The sequence below is a fragment of the Aureobasidium melanogenum genome, assembly GCF_000721775.1.
Source record: "Aureobasidium melanogenum CBS 110374 unplaced genomic scaffold scaffold_21, whole genome shotgun sequence".
Lineage (NCBI taxonomy): Eukaryota > Fungi > Ascomycota > Dothideomycetes > Dothideales > Saccotheciaceae > Aureobasidium > Aureobasidium melanogenum.
The window spans coordinates 182,157-199,567 of record NW_024470073.1 but is presented as its reverse complement, the minus strand read 5'-3'; the positions used below and the strand labels follow the sequence as shown (position 1 = coordinate 199,567).

General features: G+C 52.0%; 8 protein-coding genes across 8 annotated transcripts; 5 read left to right on the top strand and 3 right to left on the bottom strand.

Annotated features, from left to right (window-relative positions):
- Positions 1–62: 62 nt before the first annotated feature.
- M437DRAFT_55042 (peptidase M24) lies at positions 63–1,962 on the top strand (the record flags this gene model as incomplete). The annotated part of the gene is made up of 9 exons (XM_041022793.1): positions 63–237; positions 299–463; positions 522–554; positions 610–737; positions 788–1,180; positions 1,230–1,273; positions 1,323–1,578; positions 1,632–1,750; positions 1,806–1,962. 9 exons carry the CDS (start codon positions 63–65, stop codon positions 1,960–1,962), a joined length of 1,470 nt encoding a protein of 489 aa, XP_040877167.1.
- A 271-nt stretch (positions 1,963–2,233) lies between these two features.
- Positions 2,234–2,461, top strand: M437DRAFT_23163 (uncharacterized protein; the record flags this gene model as incomplete). The annotated part of the gene is made up of 1 exon (XM_041019052.1): positions 2,234–2,461. A coding segment is annotated over one exon (228 nt), but the record flags the coding sequence as incomplete, so codon positions are not given.
- A 109-nt stretch (positions 2,462–2,570) lies between these two features.
- M437DRAFT_77578 (uncharacterized protein) lies at positions 2,571–4,657 on the top strand (the record flags this gene model as incomplete). Its single annotated transcript, XM_041026833.1, has 3 exons — positions 2,571–3,026; positions 3,080–3,333; positions 3,388–4,657. The coding sequence occupies 3 exons, from the start codon at positions 2,571–2,573 to the stop codon at positions 4,655–4,657; spliced, it is 1,980 nt and encodes a 659-aa protein (XP_040877165.1).
- Positions 4,658–5,684: 1,027 nt separating this feature from the next.
- Positions 5,685–6,074, bottom strand: M437DRAFT_86980 (uncharacterized protein; the record flags this gene model as incomplete). Its single annotated transcript, XM_041028568.1, has 1 exon — positions 5,685–6,074. One exon carries the CDS (start codon positions 6,072–6,074, stop codon positions 5,685–5,687), a length of 390 nt encoding a protein of 129 aa, XP_040877164.1.
- A 588-nt stretch (positions 6,075–6,662) lies between these two features.
- Positions 6,663–7,617, bottom strand: M437DRAFT_55018 (putative 14-3-3 family protein ArtA; the record flags this gene model as incomplete). Its single annotated transcript, XM_041022785.1, has 4 exons — positions 6,663–6,767; positions 6,826–7,138; positions 7,198–7,504; positions 7,557–7,617. 4 exons carry the CDS (start codon positions 7,615–7,617, stop codon positions 6,663–6,665), a joined length of 786 nt encoding a protein of 261 aa, XP_040877163.1.
- Positions 7,618–9,631: 2,014 nt separating this feature from the next.
- M437DRAFT_86978 (galactose oxidase) lies at positions 9,632–11,849 on the bottom strand (the record flags this gene model as incomplete). The annotated part of the gene is made up of 2 exons (XM_041028567.1): positions 9,632–11,439; positions 11,495–11,849. 2 exons carry the CDS (start codon positions 11,847–11,849, stop codon positions 9,632–9,634), a joined length of 2,163 nt encoding a protein of 720 aa, XP_040877162.1.
- A 642-nt stretch (positions 11,850–12,491) lies between these two features.
- On the top strand, positions 12,492–14,297 carry M437DRAFT_55213 (cell division cycle protein-like protein Cdc20; the record flags this gene model as incomplete). Its single annotated transcript, XM_041022825.1, has 1 exon — positions 12,492–14,297. The coding sequence occupies one exon, from the start codon at positions 12,492–12,494 to the stop codon at positions 14,295–14,297; it is 1,806 nt and encodes a 601-aa protein (XP_040877161.1).
- Positions 14,298–14,832: 535 nt separating this feature from the next.
- Positions 14,833–16,410, top strand: M437DRAFT_77574 (protein serine/threonine phosphatase 2C; the record flags this gene model as incomplete). The annotated part of the gene is made up of 2 exons (XM_041026832.1): positions 14,833–14,837; positions 14,877–16,410. 2 exons carry the CDS (start codon positions 14,833–14,835, stop codon positions 16,408–16,410), a joined length of 1,539 nt encoding a protein of 512 aa, XP_040877160.1.
- Between the last annotated feature and the right edge of the window lie 1,001 nt (positions 16,411–17,411).

Genomic DNA, 17,411 nt, shown 5'->3' with positions numbered 1-17,411 from the left:
TGGCCCTGCACCCTGCCTTCAATGAGTCGTGAGAGCATCCTTTGCGAAGGACAACCCCAAGCATGAGAAGCTGTCGCACTCTTCTGAGGGCTGTCTCGAGCCTTCGGCCTGCCCTCTCGCTTACGAGACCATCATGTATACCACACCTCTCTCGCCGTACCTTGGTCTCGGCTGCCGAGTTGCAGTTTGGCCAGCCTCTGCACGAGACACACCCGCATCTCATTGCGCCCGGTGATCGTAACTCTCCCTGTTCTTCAAACCATCGTAGCAACCACATGCTTACTCTTCTCCGACACAGTGACTCCCGGAATTTCTGCTCTCGAATACCACCAGCGCCGCGCAAATCTCGCCAAAGCTCTCCCCAAGAACAGCATCGCCGTCCTCGCTTCTTCTGATATCAAATACCGCTCCGGTGCCGTCTTCTACGAATTCCACCAAGAACCGAACTTCTTTTACCTGACTGGTAATCATCCGCCACCTCCACCGCACAAAGGGATGGATGCTGAATAGACCTTCCACAGGCTTCAACGAGCCAGAAGCACTCGCTGTCATCGGTGGGTGCGTCGCAAACATGTCATGCAAGAGAGACATCAGCTCACAAATTTGCAGAAAAGGGTGATTCTGACGTCGAATATACTTTCCACCTCTTTGTCCGACCCAAGGACATCAAAGCCGAACAATGGGATGGTGCTCGAAGTGGCATCCAGGCTGCCTTGGACGTCTTCAACGCTGACGAGGTACCAATTCTTCTCTGATTCATCTCCCGCTCGACCTGACCACCACCTAGGCCGGAGACATCAATCGTTGCCATACTATTCTTCCAGACATCATTGGACGCGCCAAAGAAGTCTACACCGATCTGCTCGGCACTACAACAAAGTCCGCTTTCAAGAGATACTTCTCGAGTCTGAAAAAGGTCCCTTCAGAAGGCTTTGGCAAACTTTTGCAGGCGAACAATGTCAGACCTTTGAGACCCATCATGAACAACCTTCGGGTCAAGAAGAGTGAGGCCGAAATACTGAACATGAGAAAGGCTGGCCAGGTGTCTGGTCGAGCATTCACCGAGACTATGAAGACACCCATGACCACCGAGAAGGATCTTTGGACCATGCTCGAGACTGGTTTCAAGATTGGTGGTCTAGACGGCTCTGCTTACGTGCCTGTGGTTGCTGGCGGCAAGGTATGATAGAACGTGGGCTACAGACGTACCAAGTACTGACCAGCGACAGAACGGTTTGAGCATCCATTACACTCGCAATGACCAGACGCTCAAGTAGGTGCAAAAAACACACAAGTGAATGCTGTACTAATCAACATTGTAGGGAGGGCGAGCTTGTACTGGTTGATGCCGGCGGCGAGTACGGTGGCTATATCACCGACATTACACGCACATGGCCAGTCAATGGCAAGTTCACAGATCCGCAAAGAGACCTATACGAGATGATTCTCAAGGTCCAGCGAAGCGTCGTATCGCTCTGTCGCGAAGATGCAGATCTTTCGCTTGACAAGCTTCACCGTATCACTGAAGATGGGTTGCGGGACGGGCTCAAGTCTCTAGGCTTTAACATGGAAGGCAATGTGAGTTCTGTGACAGTGAAAGAATGATTCGAATGCAGCGCTAATGTATGAAGGCTCTCGAAATATTGTTCCCTCACCACGTCGGACACTTTATCGGTCTGGATGTTCATGATGCTCCTGGACATCCTAGAACGGGACGACTGACAGCCGGAGAGTGTATCACAATTGAACCGTGAGTAGATGGTGAAGGGGAGTTGACGAGGTATTCAGTTGCTAACAGTTGACAGAGGAATTTATGTTCCAAAAGACGAGAGATGGCCCAAGCACTTCCAAGGGCTAGCAATTCGCATCGAAGACAGTGTGTGCATAACAGAAGAGCAACCTTATGTGTTGACAACAGAGGCAGTAAAGGAGGTTGTTGATATCGAAGCGCTCAGGCGTTAGGGGATGTTTACCAACAAAATAAAAGAAGTGGAACGCGCTAAGATTTGTACGGCCCTAATTAGTGCAGAATGATGTAGTTGCCGGGGCTGCATACAGATAGGCTTTTAAGTGACAAGTTGTGGATATGTGCAATGCTGCGATGCACGAGGACGAGCACAGCAAAATAGACCCAGCAAAGGTCGAGGCCGCTATCAATTTATCGCCAGGAATGGAATCAGAACAATAGAAGCCAGTAGAGGGTGTTTGAGGGCGATTAAAGGCAAGATGTAATTGTGCGGGGAGTTGTGCATACAGTGTGAGTCGCTCGAACGCGCGAAGCTCGGGGCCTCATCAGACAGGGCAAGAGCATGCACACATCAAAACATCCACATCCATCCAGACTCGTCGCGTTTGCAACTGCCCTCTGTCCATATTCGCTCCTTTCTCTTCTCCTGTGTTTGACCATCCGTCCTCAGCTAATCTACCAGCCTGCTCTCTCTTGTTCCTTCGACTGCGCTGCGACAATGTCCCAGTAGAGCGCGTCGAGTCGCGTGCAAAGCCGTCCACACACAGAGACAGCACCACCAGCACACCACCCCTACATGGCCACTCTGTCGGCCCTGTCCAACATGTCCAGCAAGCGGCTCCCGCTGGCCAACAACTCGAATGCCGTCAACTCTCCTTTCCGAACCATCCATCCCGTCTCTGGCAAGCGCTCAAGAGCCCAAGACCCGCGTGATGCGAGCCAACCTCCTCTCAAGAAACAAGTTCTTGACCACGACCACGATGAGAACCACCAACCACGTTCTTTGATCCGTCAGTCACTGGCACAGCAAGAGAAGGACGCACAACTGTTCTTGAGAAAGCCTGGCAATGCTCCACCCACTGCCTTTGAAAGGAAATTGGCTGCTGCAAGAAAGCCTCCGTCTGCACAAAAGCCACAGAGAACAGCCGACAGTCTCGAGAGCATTCGCCAATGGCAACGGCACTACAGAAAAGCTTTTCCTCAGTTCGTTTTCTACTTTGAGAGTGTACCCGATGACGTGCGGACAAAGGTTTCAAGGCAGATTCAATATCTTGGCGCCGTATGTTCTTTCTCCATACATGTCTACGGTGCTATGCTAACCATGATCAATAGAAAGAGGAGAAGTTCTTCTCGCGTTCCGTCACCCATGTGGTCACGACCCGCCCAATCCCTCCGGAACTTGCCTCGACAAGTTTTGATGATGGTCATGCCTCCAAAAGCAATACCCACCATGCCTCTCTCAAGACCATCGACCCTTCTCTTCTTGACCGTCCTCAAGACTCGACCCTGACTGGTGCTCAGAAGAAGACTGCTGATCTTCTCGAAGCTAGTCTGCAAGGCCGTAATCATATTTCTAACATCCAGACGTAAGTTACTCCCTCACCCTCTCTTACTGCCCTTGCTAACCAACTGTCCCTCAGTCTCCAGACTGTCGAGCCACGCAAGCTCGGTGTCCAAAGTAACGATGTCTTATCCAAGGCTAGAGAGCTTGGCATCAAAATTTGGGCTTTGGAAAAGCTACAGCGTATGATGACAACCATGTTCGATACTGACACTGGTGAGCAACCTGATCAACAAAGGAACATTGCCTCAACCTTGCGCAGAGGAGAGAAGGCAGACTTGCAAACCCTGCTGCGTAACGAGAAAGTCATTGGTCCAGCCGACCGTGACCTTGCCGTCGCCGCTCAGGATTCTGTCCAATTCAGAGGATACTATATCTACGTACACGACATGGACGAAAGAACCCGCCCGGTCATGGTCCGTGATTATCCTAAAGTCACCCATAAGGAGGAGGGCAAGTGGCCACAATTCCGCCTGACCCCTATAGGAAGATGTCCATTTGTCGAAGACCCTTCGCACACCAGGAAGCTGCGCATGGCAGAGGAACTGAAGGCCGCTGAGGCAGAGAAGGAACGCAAACTGGCCGCCGGTGTTCCTGTCACGCGCAGTCGGGCTGCTGCAGGTACTGGAAATTCTCAATCCACCACATCACAACCCAAGGAACAAGTGGAGCCCAAGGACAAGGCCGAAGCTGTCGATGATCACGTCAAGCCTCTGGACCCTCCCAAGGGTATTCCTAGCAAGAGACAGGCCTCGATGGATACTGGTAGCATGCCTGCACTCTTCGGTAGCACCCAAGCCAACATGAGAGGCGCACCGCGTTTCATCGGAGGAGAGCCTGTCGCATCTGGAGTCCAGCCCTCGAACATCACTTCCGCCATCCGCTCGCAGATTGTCTCATCGACCATTTCCTCAACAGCACCTGGAACTCGTAATGTTGGCGCAAGCAAAGAGATTACTGCTCTTAAGCGCCGAGCATTGGAGAGAGGGGCCAGCGCAAACTCTAACGAGCCCCTGCAGTCGTCGTACCTTACCGATATGCGCGCAGCAATCAATGGAGACCGTCAGCAAGCACCGAGAGCGGCCAAGCGCAAGGCACAAGAGACGTTGGGACACATCCGTGAAGAAGGCGAAGAAGAGACAACCAAGTCTCGTCGTGCCCAACAGGTGCGCAAGAAGGTGATCGTAGAGCGTGAGATGAAGGCAGGATATTGTGAGAACTGCAGAGACAAGTTCGACGACTTTGATGCTCATTGTCAGTCCCGCAAGCACCGCAAGTTCGCCATGGACAAGGGGAACTGGTCGCAGTTGGATGATTTGCTGAGTCAACTGGAACGTCCTCTGAAGTAGAGGCGATCTACCTACACATAAGACCAGGTGTTAGACGCACCAGTAACAGCGCCCACTCGTTGATTGATATCGATCAATATACTTAACCACACTACTGGATTCGTCGGTCAGCCTAGCTATGTATGGCTGCTGAGAGTTCGACACGAGACAAGATTCTATGTTATCTGATTATTGTCTGTTTTTTTGGGGGCGTTTTATACCTTCTCATGGGGAGGCTTTTTCTGTTTTTATCATCGCATCGGCGGCAAGGAAAGAAGATTGAATGAGAGGAGAAAGAGAAAGAAGAAGCATGCATTGTTTGCAACTATTGTGGTTTTACACTGTCAGCTGAGCATGAAAGCAGAAAGAGCAAGGCAAAGGAGATTGCGTCGGGGTCATAGGCCGGGCGGGGATGTCCATGACTTTATACAGAGCATGGTAAGTGTCAGGTTCTGTCTTCCCCGATCTCCTTGTCTTTTTCTGTTCGAACTTGCATTGTACTTGATTCGAGCGTTTGAAGAAGAGCAACGATGTCAAATGTGCTCATGAGCGAGGATGTGACAGGGTACAGTAACAGGCCAGTTGTGGGAAGTATTAGCTAGTTTAGTCACTGTTCTTCTTTCAAGTCTTAGATAATACCAGGAATCACAAGAAGAACAAATTCCAAATGTAACATCAGACTACCTCAGCTTAATATCATTGATCGTGCATCTACGTGCTCAGAACTTTGCATAATCTTTTGTAAAAAGTCAAAGAGAAGGACTGCGCAGTGAGGAGAGAATCAAGAGAAGGGTGCGCAAATGGACAAAAGGGAGGTTGCTTGTCGTCCAGAGGACATATCACACCTCCAAGCATCAGAGTGCCAACAGAGTCAGACATAGAAATGCAAGAACAGTTATGGAAGGAGACCAGGTCCACTGAGAGAGCTGATGATGGTCACATTATATGATCGATGACGAAATTCCTCCTGTTCACCATTCATAGAAGAAAAGCATTGTGCATTTCGATAGACTAATTCAAGAAGCGATGCCAGCAAACCCACAAATCTTCACTCACCGTTCTCTCTCTCCTTCCTCCTCTCAATCATCCTAATCAAAGTATGATAATCAACCCTAACCGTATCCTCAATCCAATATTCCAGCGACTCAGTCTCTCTAACCCCTTCAAATCTTGGATTCAGAATTCTATTCTGAGTATCCTCGCTGATTCCAAGATTTGTCATGGTTTGTCGGTCTGTGGATGCAGTAAATCTGGAGGTATTTATCATGATGGTGTGGCCGTGGGTGAAGGAGAAGAGATCTTCATTGTCTGCTGCTGGAGATGTGGAGGATAGTTCGTACTTGGAGTAGATTTTATAGATGTGGGTTGCTGTCGCGTGGGTGAAGCCGATGAATTCGAGACCGGCGATGCTGTTGGCGGTCGAGGGAAGGGTGGGCATGGTGAGTGGCGTTTTGGTCTCTAAAGTGTTGGGAGAGGAACTGGTCAAGCAGCAGCTAAGAGATGTTTGAATGGCCGTCTGGGATGAATGTTGCTGGTCAGAGTACAGAACAGAAAGATGAGGGGTCGTATGTTAGATGAAACTCTATGATGACTCTTACGCTGCTTTGAGCCACCTTTCCACGTGGCGAGAGGAGCTATGCGCGAGATCATTAACACAGATGAGCGAGCAACAACGGACGATAGGTAGTGAAATGGAATCTAATGATTTCAATTGACTGTTGGGCGCCCATCCCCAAATTTCACCCGTGCCACTCTCCCACACGCAATGGTCCAAGAGGAAGCTTTTCGAAAGTCCGTCAAGGTGCCGTGCAAAGGAGAGAATAAGAGACTTGGGGGGTTAAAGAACAAGAAAATCGACTTGAGAGGAAAAAAGAAAAAAGAAAAAGAACCATCTCTCCTTGGCCCGCCCCATGATCGAGTTCTGTTAGAAAGAGACAACACCTGGGTTTGACTGTTCACATTTGCCATGATAACGTGATCCGCCATTCTCAATGGAATGGAAGGAATTTGATATGTTTGACTGCGATTACTCGGAGGCCTTAGTCTCCTCGGCGGCAGGTGCCTCGGCGGACTCCTTGGCCTCAGGAGCAGCGTCGCCCGAAGGCTCGGTCTCGGATGAGGTCCAGAGGGTCTAGTGAAAAGAGTCAGTGATTGATTCGAAAAACGAATGTGTGCCAAGAAATGCTTACCAGGTTATCACGGAGGAGCTGCATGATGAGGGTGGAGTCCTTGTAGCTCTCCTCGCTGAGGGTGTCGAGCTCAGCAATAGCGTCGTCAAAGGCAGCCTTGGCGAGGTGGCAAGCCTTGTCGGGGGAGTTGAGAATCTCGTAGTAGAAGACGGAGAAGTTCAGGGCAAGTCCGAGACGGATGGGGTGGGTAGGGGCGAGGTCAGTCTGGGCAACCTCGGTGGCGTTCTGGTAAGCCTCGAGCGACTTGTCGGCGGAGGTCTTGCGCTTGTCACCAAGAGCGAACTCGGCGAGGTAACGGTGGTAGTCACCCTTCCTGTGAGGCGCATTAGTAAGTGGGGCGATTTGACAGGAGAGTAGCTCAGGAACACGAACATCTTGTGGTAGAAGACCTTGGACTCGCCGCTCTGGGCAGAGGGAATGAGGTGCTTGTCAAGAACAGCAAGGATGTCCTCGCAGATCTGGGCGAGCTCGGCCTCGATCTTCTGGCGGTATTCCTTGATGAGGGTAACCTGCTGCTCGTTGCCCTTGGACTCCTCCTTTTGCTCAATGGAGGTAACGATTCTCCAGGATGCACGGCGAGCACCAATGACGTTCTTGTAGGCGACGGAAAGGAGGTTTCTCTCCTCGACAGAGAGCTCCTGGTCGGCGGAAGCGACGTTCTTCATGTTCTCGACCATCTCTGCACCAAAATCAGTATTGCGCACATTGCAGACGACAGATGATGTACTTACCCTCGTAACGCTCAGCCTGCTCGGCGAGCTTGGCCAGGTAGACAGAATCCTCGTAACCCATCTTTGATGATTTGTGATGTGAAGTCTGGTGCGACATTGTGTTAGCGTTTCTGATTGGGCCAGAAGATATGGTCGGAGTGTATGGTAAGGTTATTGATCAAGACAGCTGTGAGAGTGGGGAACGAGCGAGCCAGGGGCGGTGTGAAAGCAAATGGACCCAAGAAGTCTTTGGCATGTGATGGTTTGTCGCAGGCAAACACAGTGACGGGTCGCAAGAGATGGGAAAGCGCGACCAACTCGCGCGAATTGGTTTCTGATGGCAGTCGCGATGCAGCTGAAAGCTCTGAAGGTTCGGAGGTAGGCGGTTATTATCGCGAGCGCATCGCCCAGAACAGCTTCTGGACAGCGTCTTCTTCGCTTTGGAGCATCTTGTTTGTCGCAATTTCATCAATGGCAGCTGTCGTCGCAGCTCGCATTGCGCCATGTCGCTGTTTCCCGGTGTGTTTGCCCAGCCACGCGTCCATCAAGCACTCTGACAGCAGGGGGGTGTTCGTTTTCGCACGCATTCTGGCTCGATTCGCGCGTGCAAGGTGCAAGCGGTAGAGGCTCTTACCTTTTGGAGAAGGAAAAGGTGTGGAAAGGGCGATTTTTTGGCGGAAAGAGTTGAAGTGGTGCTGTTTGTGGAGGAAACAAGTCGAGGGGGCAGGTGTGAGTTGGGGAGGAGCGGTTGTCAACCGGCCGAGATGACGGAGGCCAATCACCGCTTGAGAACTGGAACTTTCCACTTCTCAGGCGCCATCCCGCACAGAAGCAGGACACGTCTTTGTTCGTTGGGCTTCACTTGATAGGCATTTCTTGATTTAGGAGCTTCTTCTCTACCTGATTGCTACCCTATGGCTATGTGCCAGCTTGACTATATTATTACACGCGTCGAGACCTTCCCAATCGGATCGACCACCAACAAGACACGTCGACAAAAAGATCGACATTAGGAAACGCGCATTGTGTTTACATCTCATCCCCGTGTGCTAAAGACAGTCACAGTGTCGCTATAGAAATGCACAATACTTTCGTAAAGAATGTGATTTCCATAGAGAGGACCCAAGTGAAGACTATCTCAATGGATAGCATGATCTTCAGATTACCACTGTGCATTTTGATAGCTACACTGTGACTGTCTCTAGCATGCGGGGAGGCTGCGACTTGACGACCAACCCCAAGCCCCTGGTTCAGGAGCAGCTGGCTGCTTCAAAAGTAGATGAATCATGCCAAGGCATCCTTTCCCTACGTGCAAATATTGCTCCCAATCTTGCGGTGCGGTGTGATGATGGTCACGAGATGGGCTATGATCCGTAGGCAGCCGTTGAGATCCACTTCCAGACCTGTCATGCGTCGTGCATTCTGGGAGGAGCTCAACCAAGTGCATAGCCCCAAAATCTGACTGAGAGGATGTACCTCCCTGTGTGCTAAAGTATGTAACGCCTATAAAAGTGCACGATACTAATAAGAATCAGAGTAGTGTCCACTGAGAAGCGACTCATCATAGACTTTCTGTGGACATGTCCTTGTTTTTAGAAGACACTATGCCTTTTTATAGCGTATAGTCTGTTCTCTGCGTGTTTGGAGGATGATGAATCTAAAGGGGGGTTACAGACTTTGGCACACGGGTGAGTACTCCGACTACAGCTAAGAGCAGACTGTAGACTATAAAAAGGCATAATCGTTGAGGGAAGCAGAGACATTTCCAGAGAAAGTCACCACTCGTGACCTTTCGGTGGATACCATCTGATTTCCCATCACTATCATGCATTTCTATAAATTTGCGTTACATGCTTTAGTACATGGGGAGGACAGAAGACTGGAAAGCTTCAAGTTGATCTTGTACTCGATTGAACGCCGCATTGCCTGCATGATGCCTTTCCTTCGGATATCTATGTCCCTTTCCTTGCCAGTGCCAGCGCCCCAGCTGACAACCATTGAACGCCAATAACCTATGCCCAAAATATGTACATGCTCGGATAGAGATACCTATCATCAATCATAGCTCAATCTGAAGCGAGAGCGAGGTTCACCAACTAATTGACTTCCATTCCCTCTTCCTCATCTTCGTCAGCAATTTCTTCCATGAGTCCGTTCTCAGAGTTCATTCTCCTCTTTCTGCCCTCGGGCCAGTTGCTAAGAGTGCTGAGCCTGGCACCTCCGAGTGCTCCCACTGCCTCAAGCTCGTCTCCACCGACTACTCGACCTTCGGTATCCACTTCCTCGCAAAGCTCAAGCATGGCTGCACGCGACAGTCGTCGGAATCCTTCTGTACGCACCACACGGCCCCAGTGTGTCATGCAGAAGCTGGCTGCACGGCGCTTGAGCCAAGTCTCTTGAGCAACGCTTGCGCAGTCAAAGATGAGAGCAGCATGCTGTATGTCGAGCTCGCGAACCAATCTTGCGACACAAAGATGATGCAGGCGTGGCATGTCATAGATATTGCTCATGACAAGCATACCTGCCACATCTTCGAGGCTGGGTGATGGGGATGCAGAGTTTGTTATAGACGAGGGCGCGATGGAGTCGGTATAGAGGTAGTAGAGGAAGGCGCGTACCGCAGCGTATGGCTCTGGAATGTGCATCTTCTTTGTATGGAATTCGGACATTTGAGCACTGTAAAGGCGGGCGAAATGAGGCCAGCGTGCGGAAAGGATGAAGCGATGGACATGAATGGGCGAGGACGTATTTGCAGGCTTCTCATGAGACCTCACACTGTCTCCGTCGTAGTCCTGGTCGTAGTCATCGTCCGGGTTGGCCGTAATAATGAAATCGGCACCAGAGCCCTGCTCAGGAGGGACATCGAACGTGCGGGCAAGATCAGCACCGATAGCAGAGAGGTGTGAAGAAACTCGGCTGTCAGAAGTCGGTGTCTGTTGAACAGATCTAGACTCCAGAGTGAGCTTGTTACCAAGGAGGCCGAGTTTTCTGAGGTCGAGGTGAAGAACATCGCTCAGATACTCCTCGGCGTCAGGTGCGTTTCTGGGAAGTGAATTGGGGCACCCAAGCAGCCAGGCATGTGTGCCATCCGCATCAAGACAGCAGTAATGCCATCGATAATTTGGATTGAAGATATCTTTTCCGTCAGCTAGCTTCTGCCAACGCAAAGAGTCCAGATCGAATGCTGAAAGGCTAGTCTCGGAGGCAGACATGAGAGTCGCCGGGGTGACGAAGTCGAGCAAGCATGCGGAAGAGAAGACATGGAAATGATATCCTACATTTTGTACGGGGAGGTTGGGGTTTGAGATGAAACGAAGAGAAGAGATGGAGCCTGGTGCAACGGGTGGGTTACGTTGGACCATGTAACCGGGATTTACCTGGACACTGCTTGAGTTTGCAGCATAGGCGCCAGTGGGGCCTGCCTGTGGAGTGATGGAAGTGGTAGAGTACATGGAGGATCTGGACATGTCGTCGGCGGGATTGGCGCCTTCGAAAGCAGGGATTCCTTTAAGATCGAGCCACCAAATATCGCTGGTACGCTCCATGTCCTCGGTCATACCTCCGGACACCCAGAGTCTGTCGCGCCAGATCCATGTTGAATGGTCGTATCTGGGCACAAACTTCCAGGGTCGCGACCAAGTCCAGGTCTTGAGATCGAGATAGCAGATGTCATCTAGTACAGCATTATCATGGCCAGTCATACCGCCACTGACGAAGAGCTTGTCCTCGTGGATGACGGCTGAGTGTCTGGCTCTTCCACGAGGAGGGATACCCTGGATTTCAGGCGAGGTCCAATGAGCGGTCTTGAGGTCAAAGATAATGACATCAGCAAGGTGAGAGCGGTGTTCATTCTCTCCGCCAAAGACAAGGAGTTTCTCGTTCTGCCAGAGACAAGCAGTGTGACCTGGGTATTCAAATTAGCACCGCGCAAGGGGTGATGGTGAGTGGATCAAGCTTACCCATGCGCACGCCAGGAATGTCGCCGTAGTTGTCGACTAGACTCCATTGCTTGGCTTGCAGATCGAGCCTAAGAACATGGTTGTAGACTTCGTCGGTATATTGGTCGAAGCCGCCAAAAGCATAGATCTGATCATTGCCGACATAGGTGACGGAAGCATTCACGAGACAGGCAGGGCGCTGGCCCACAGTAGTCATGATGGTAGGCATGTAGGTGTCGTGTGTTCTGCGACGCGACGAGTAGGTACGGCTTGACCTGGGAGAAGTAGACATGACATAGGTGTTGGTAGAGCCGGTAGACAGACGCGAAGATGGCGGCAGCGAGGCAGCCGAGAGATTCGGAAGTGATGTAGCCATGTTGTCGTCGACTATGGCATTCTCTTTAATACCGTCCTGTCTTTGCTATTGGAATCGGACTGCTTCTGCGACCGGCACAAGAAGAGCTATGTCTTGGTCGCAGACTATGCACAGCACAGTGCCTGTCTGGTCTCAGTCAGGGTGAGAGGCCAGATGCGCGGATCCTTGTTCGAGCCAGACGAGTGAACAGACGGCAGTCAATTTAGTCGGTCGTCGTCGTCGTCGCAACCAGCAAACTTCGCATCATGGCCTGTCTCGTCTTTGACGCCGGCCGCCGACGGTGACGCTGCCCAGGCTGTGCGGTTGCTGTGCCAACTTTGTTTGCACTTGTAAGCAGACAGCCATAAAGGGCACCGCTCCCTCGACCGTACTCGACACTCCTCACCTCACACCACAAACCCAAAAAACAGCATTCCACATTGCCCAAAGCTTCCTAGGAAGCGCCTCTTGTTCTCCCACTGCCTCTATACCATCCACGACGACTGCAACATATCTGCAACCATACTAACGGAGCTCTTAATTGAGACATCTGTACGCTGCCCTTCCAAACCACCACCTCGCTTCTTATCTCTTATCTAACGGCTTCTGCAGACAGCATCACTTCTACATTGACAGCAACCCCTCACACACATCGCCGCAGATATGGCAAGCCCCTCGGTTATGACGCCCATCAAGCGTCGTGATGGTCTTTTCTCGACCCGTTTCGCTGGTGGCCGCGCCCCCTTGACTCCCTCGCCTCAGACCCCCAAGCAGCAGAACTTTGTTCTCGACAAGGATGAGTCTATCCACCGCGGCAACCTCTTCCCCCGCTTCTCTCGCTCCATCTCAAAGACCAATGTCCGCGACTCACCAAAGTCAAACATCGCCAGACATGTCTCGAACAACTCCCCTCGCCGCCTTGAGCTCGGTGTCAGCGACTGGAACCTGACCGGTACTGGTCCTTCGACCTCCAACAAAGCTACCCCCTCAAGGACCCGCAACCTCAAGACCGTCAAGACTGGCAAGACAAAGATCAGCTACACCTCGGCCGATCGCTTCATCCCCAGCCGCACCAACTCGGATGCCATCACCAACTCTGGTGTCAACAAGATCGACAAGAAGGACCACTCCCGCTCAAAGTCCTCGACCGAGTCTGTCCTCGCCAGTGCTGCCTCTGCTTCTTCTGCCTTTGACCTTGGCAGACGTTCCGCCCACGACGATGAGATCGATGCTGCTCTTGGCCTTGACGGCCTGAACCTTGACGATGACGAAGACGACAAGACTTACAACAAGCCTTCTCCCAAGACTGCCGCCTACCAGGATGAGATTGCAAAGGCCTGCGACATCTCGCTCGGCCAGAGAATTCTTGCCTTCAAGCCTGCCGCCCCTGAGTCGTCCAGACCCATTGATCTTCGCTCGCAGTACAACCGTCCTCTCAAGCCTACTGCCGCTGCCACACAGTTCCGCCGCCGTGTTGCGACTGCTCCTGAGCGTGTCCTTGACGCACCTGGCCTTGTTGATGACTACTACCTCAACCTCCTTGACTGGTCTTCTGGCAACCAGGTCGCTATTGGTCTCGAGCGCTCTGTCTACGTTTGGTCTGCCGAGTCTGGCGAGGTCAACTCTCTCCTCGAGTGCCCTGCTGACACATACATTGCCTCGGTCAAATGGAGCCAGGATGGTGCCTATGTCGCTGCCGGTCTCGGTACGGGCGAGGTCCAGATCTGGGACGTCGAGGAGGGCTCCAAGCTCCGCAGCATGTTCGGCCACGACACTCGCGTTGGTGTCATGGGCTGGAACAAGCACCTTCTCTCCACCGGTGCCCGCTCCGGTCTCGTCTACAACCACGATGTCCGCATCGCCCAGCACAAGGTTGCTGAGCTCGTCTCTCACACTGGTGAGGTTTGTGGTCTTGAGTGGCGCCCCGATGGTGCCCAGTTGGCCACCGGCGGCAACGACAACCTTGTCAGCATCTGGGATGCTCGTTCGCTCAACGCACCCAAATTCCAGAAGACCAACCACAAGGCTGCCGTCAAGGCTCTTGCCTGGTGCCCTTGGCAATCCAACCTCCTCGCCACTGGTGGTGGTTCTCACGACCGCATGATCCACTTCTGGAACACCACCTCTGGTGCTCGCACCAACAGCATCGACACTGGCAGCCAGGTCACCTCACTCAAGTGGAGCACGTCGTACAAGGAGCTTGTCAGCTCGTCTGGCTTCCCTGACAACTCTCTGAGCATCTGGTCTTACCCCACTCTGGTTAAGAATGTCGAGATCCCCGCTCACGAATCTCGTGTGTTGCACTCTTGCCTGTCTCCTGACGGTCAGATGCTCGCAACCGCCGCTGCTGATGAGTCTCTCAAGTTCTGGAAGGTGTTCGAGAAGAAGGCTGGTGGTACCTCTGCTGCCGGGGCTTCGGGCGCTGCCTCGGCCAAGGCATCCCTTACCAAGACCACTACCATCAGATAAACAAGTCAATGGCGTGTTAGTTTCGACAAGAACATGGCCTTCTTCCTTTTTCTCTCTGTAGGAACAAAAGGCCAGAGTAAGTTTTGACTTGGCTTGAGCTCACAGCCTCGTCGCCTCTACTATTTTCGTATCAAGGGCATGGAAACACACGACTGGAACGGATTCTTGGAGTTTGGGACATGGATGTCGTTAGAGTTATGTTTATTGCCATAGGAGTATGCTTTTTGGCAACTCATGTTTTAATCGAAAGACTCGAGGTCTACTATGTATGATCAGATTGGTGTGTTGTTGCTTTCCAGTGATGGCGATGTGATGAATATAGCGATTGCCAATGCTGGCCATGATGTCGGAAGAGGGACCAAGGCTACCGGACTGGCGGGTCATGGAGATGGCATGGAGATGTTGCAGTGTCTCCAGGATCTTGGCAGGCTCTGGACGCTGATGACGCTGGGGAGCTCCATTTCTCCGCCGTGCCCGCGTTTGCAAGAGCGTCGACTGGCAAAAAGTCGAGTGGGCTCGGCATCCCAGACCGGCCATGTCGTGAGTCCATCGCCTCTTGCCCTGCCATGACAGTATGAGACCATGTTCATTGCCGACACGGTCATGGCGACGCTGCTTCCACGACTACTTTGTCACGCACCTGCCGCAATCGTCGCTGCACCCGGACTCGAACCACAAACTGCCTCGCGACGTCGCCGCCCCTCACGACAAGCCGTCCGGTAGACAGCCCGCCGTCCTATCTGCCGCACGCCGCGACACGACCGTCGTGCGCATTCCCCTCAAGTCGGCAAAGCACCACTATGGAGCCACCTGCTTGCGAGGCGGTCGCCCGCACAACGAAGACACGCACCAGGCCGGCACCATCGAGATACCCGCCTTTGCCAAACGCCAACCTGTCAGCTTGACCCGCGCAAACAAAGCCCTGCAAGAGACTGGCGCTGCCAGTGAGAGCGGCGACCCTCAGGTCTTCTACTTTGGTGTCTTTGATGGTCATGGCGGCGCTCAATGTTCCGAGTTCTTGAAAGACCGATTACACACATATCTGGAGGACTCGGCCATCAAGTTCCACATGGAAAGCAGTCTTCAAGACCCCAAATATACCGATATTGGTCACAACCAAGTCCATGACCTGCAACGTAACCTGGTCAACACTTGGAAAGATACCGTGGGCGGCTACTTTCGACGCTTCCGCCCTCAGTACTTCAGCATCTTCAAGCCTACCGCCAGCACTGACGAGCAGCCCACTGCCGTCAACTCAATCCAAGCTACCTTGATGTATGCTTTCCTCCACGCCGACATGGACTTCACTGCAGCCCAAGCGTCCAAGCATTCGCCATCTCTTCCCGCCTCTACAGATGATCCTGTCTTAAGTGACCGGCCTCTCAACGACAACGACATCCTCTCCTCTCCCGCCAGGCCTGCTTCACAGAATCTCTCCAACGTCCTCAACCGCCCTATAGGCGGACATACCCGCTTCCAGGGTGGCTCTACAGCCTCAATAGCCTTGATTTCCACGCCAACACCAACTCCCTTCTGGAACCCGGCATCTCCAGCTACAATCGTGACAGCACACTGCGGCGACACTCGTATTCTGCTCTGTCGTGTGAGCGACGGCAAAGCAGTACCATTGACCACGAACCACCATCCATCCACTCCAGTCGAAGCAACTCGTCTCCGTCGCTTTGCCGCAACCTTCGTGACCGACAGTTTCGGCGAAGAGCGTATTCTCGGCCTTGCAAACACCAGGTCCTTTGGCGATATCAGCTCCAAACGCATAGGTGTATCTGCAGAACCAGAAATCCGCATGACCCATATGGAGCCCAGTGAATACAGCTTCCTGGTTCTCGTCTCGGATGGCGTGACAGCATCACTCGAAGACCAGGAGATTGTCGATGTTGTCAAAGAAGCAAAGACACCAGAAGCTGCTTCCAAAGAATTGGCGACGTTTGCCACTGAAATTGCTGGCGTCAGATCTGACAATGCTACTGCTATAGTCGTACGCCTGGGTGGCTGGGAACGTAGGGTCGAAGGTGGCGGCGGTAGTATCGGGACCAAGGAGGTGCGAGACTGGAAAAAGGTACAAGCCGATGATCCCAGGGCAAGCAGGCGGTAGATCTAGCCCCATTGCGCGACCTCTGCTTCTCTCCTCTTTCTCTTTTACCCCATTCCTAATATACATACATATGCACTATCATCTCTATTATATGCGCCGGCGTTCAGGGTTTTGGGGCATTTGCCGAGGAACCTTCTGGGTGCTAACGACGGGTTATATCACTCGAGGGTCAAATCTTTCTCCTATTCTCGTCACTTCTTTTGCGAAAGCACTTTTATTGGCATTCTTCTTTGGCAGAGTAGTCAGGTATATAGCAGCCAAATCTACCCCTACTGATGTCTTGCAAAAACATCGACTGAGACCAATCAAGAAGCATATCTGCATTCCCTTATCGTACAGTATTCAAAGGCACATGGAATTTCGCAGGGTGGCACAGCTGCTTTCTTCACAAATCCTGGCTGAGCTTACGATCGTGTGCAACATCGTATGAGGCATCGATCTACTGCATTCGTTCGACTTAGATTGATGGTGAATGGCCGTTACTTTTGAAGTCGAGAAAAGAACACTCACGGAATAAAGCATTATCAAGTCTGAATATGAGAAACCAAAAGGTCATGTGAAAGCAATGATCTTGGGTATCGTAAAAGGTTTCGAAGGGCTTATCTGGGTTCTAGGTACTAGCTCGTCAAAGTTGCTTGACACCCCCCTCGACGAGTGTGGTCAAAAAAAAGTCTAGTCCTCCCTTACATGATTGTGCGTATACATGAGTCTTTCATTGGATGGGGTACGTGATGGATGGTGATGTTAGTGGATGGGATGTGTGATGAGTGTGGGTATGGTGTCATGGATCGGTGTATTGTGGGTGTAGGATATGGGGGACGGTGCGTAGGGCATGCAATTTCGTTCAATAAAAGCGCTCTGCACCCTTTGCACCTCTCTTCGAAACTCATGCGTCTTCCTCCTCCTCGCTCTTCTGCAGCTCAAAACGTGGCCCCTATTCTGCTGTGCAGTTGTTCGAAATGCTGCTTGTTCCCGCTTCATGGTGTCAAGCGCGGGCTAGA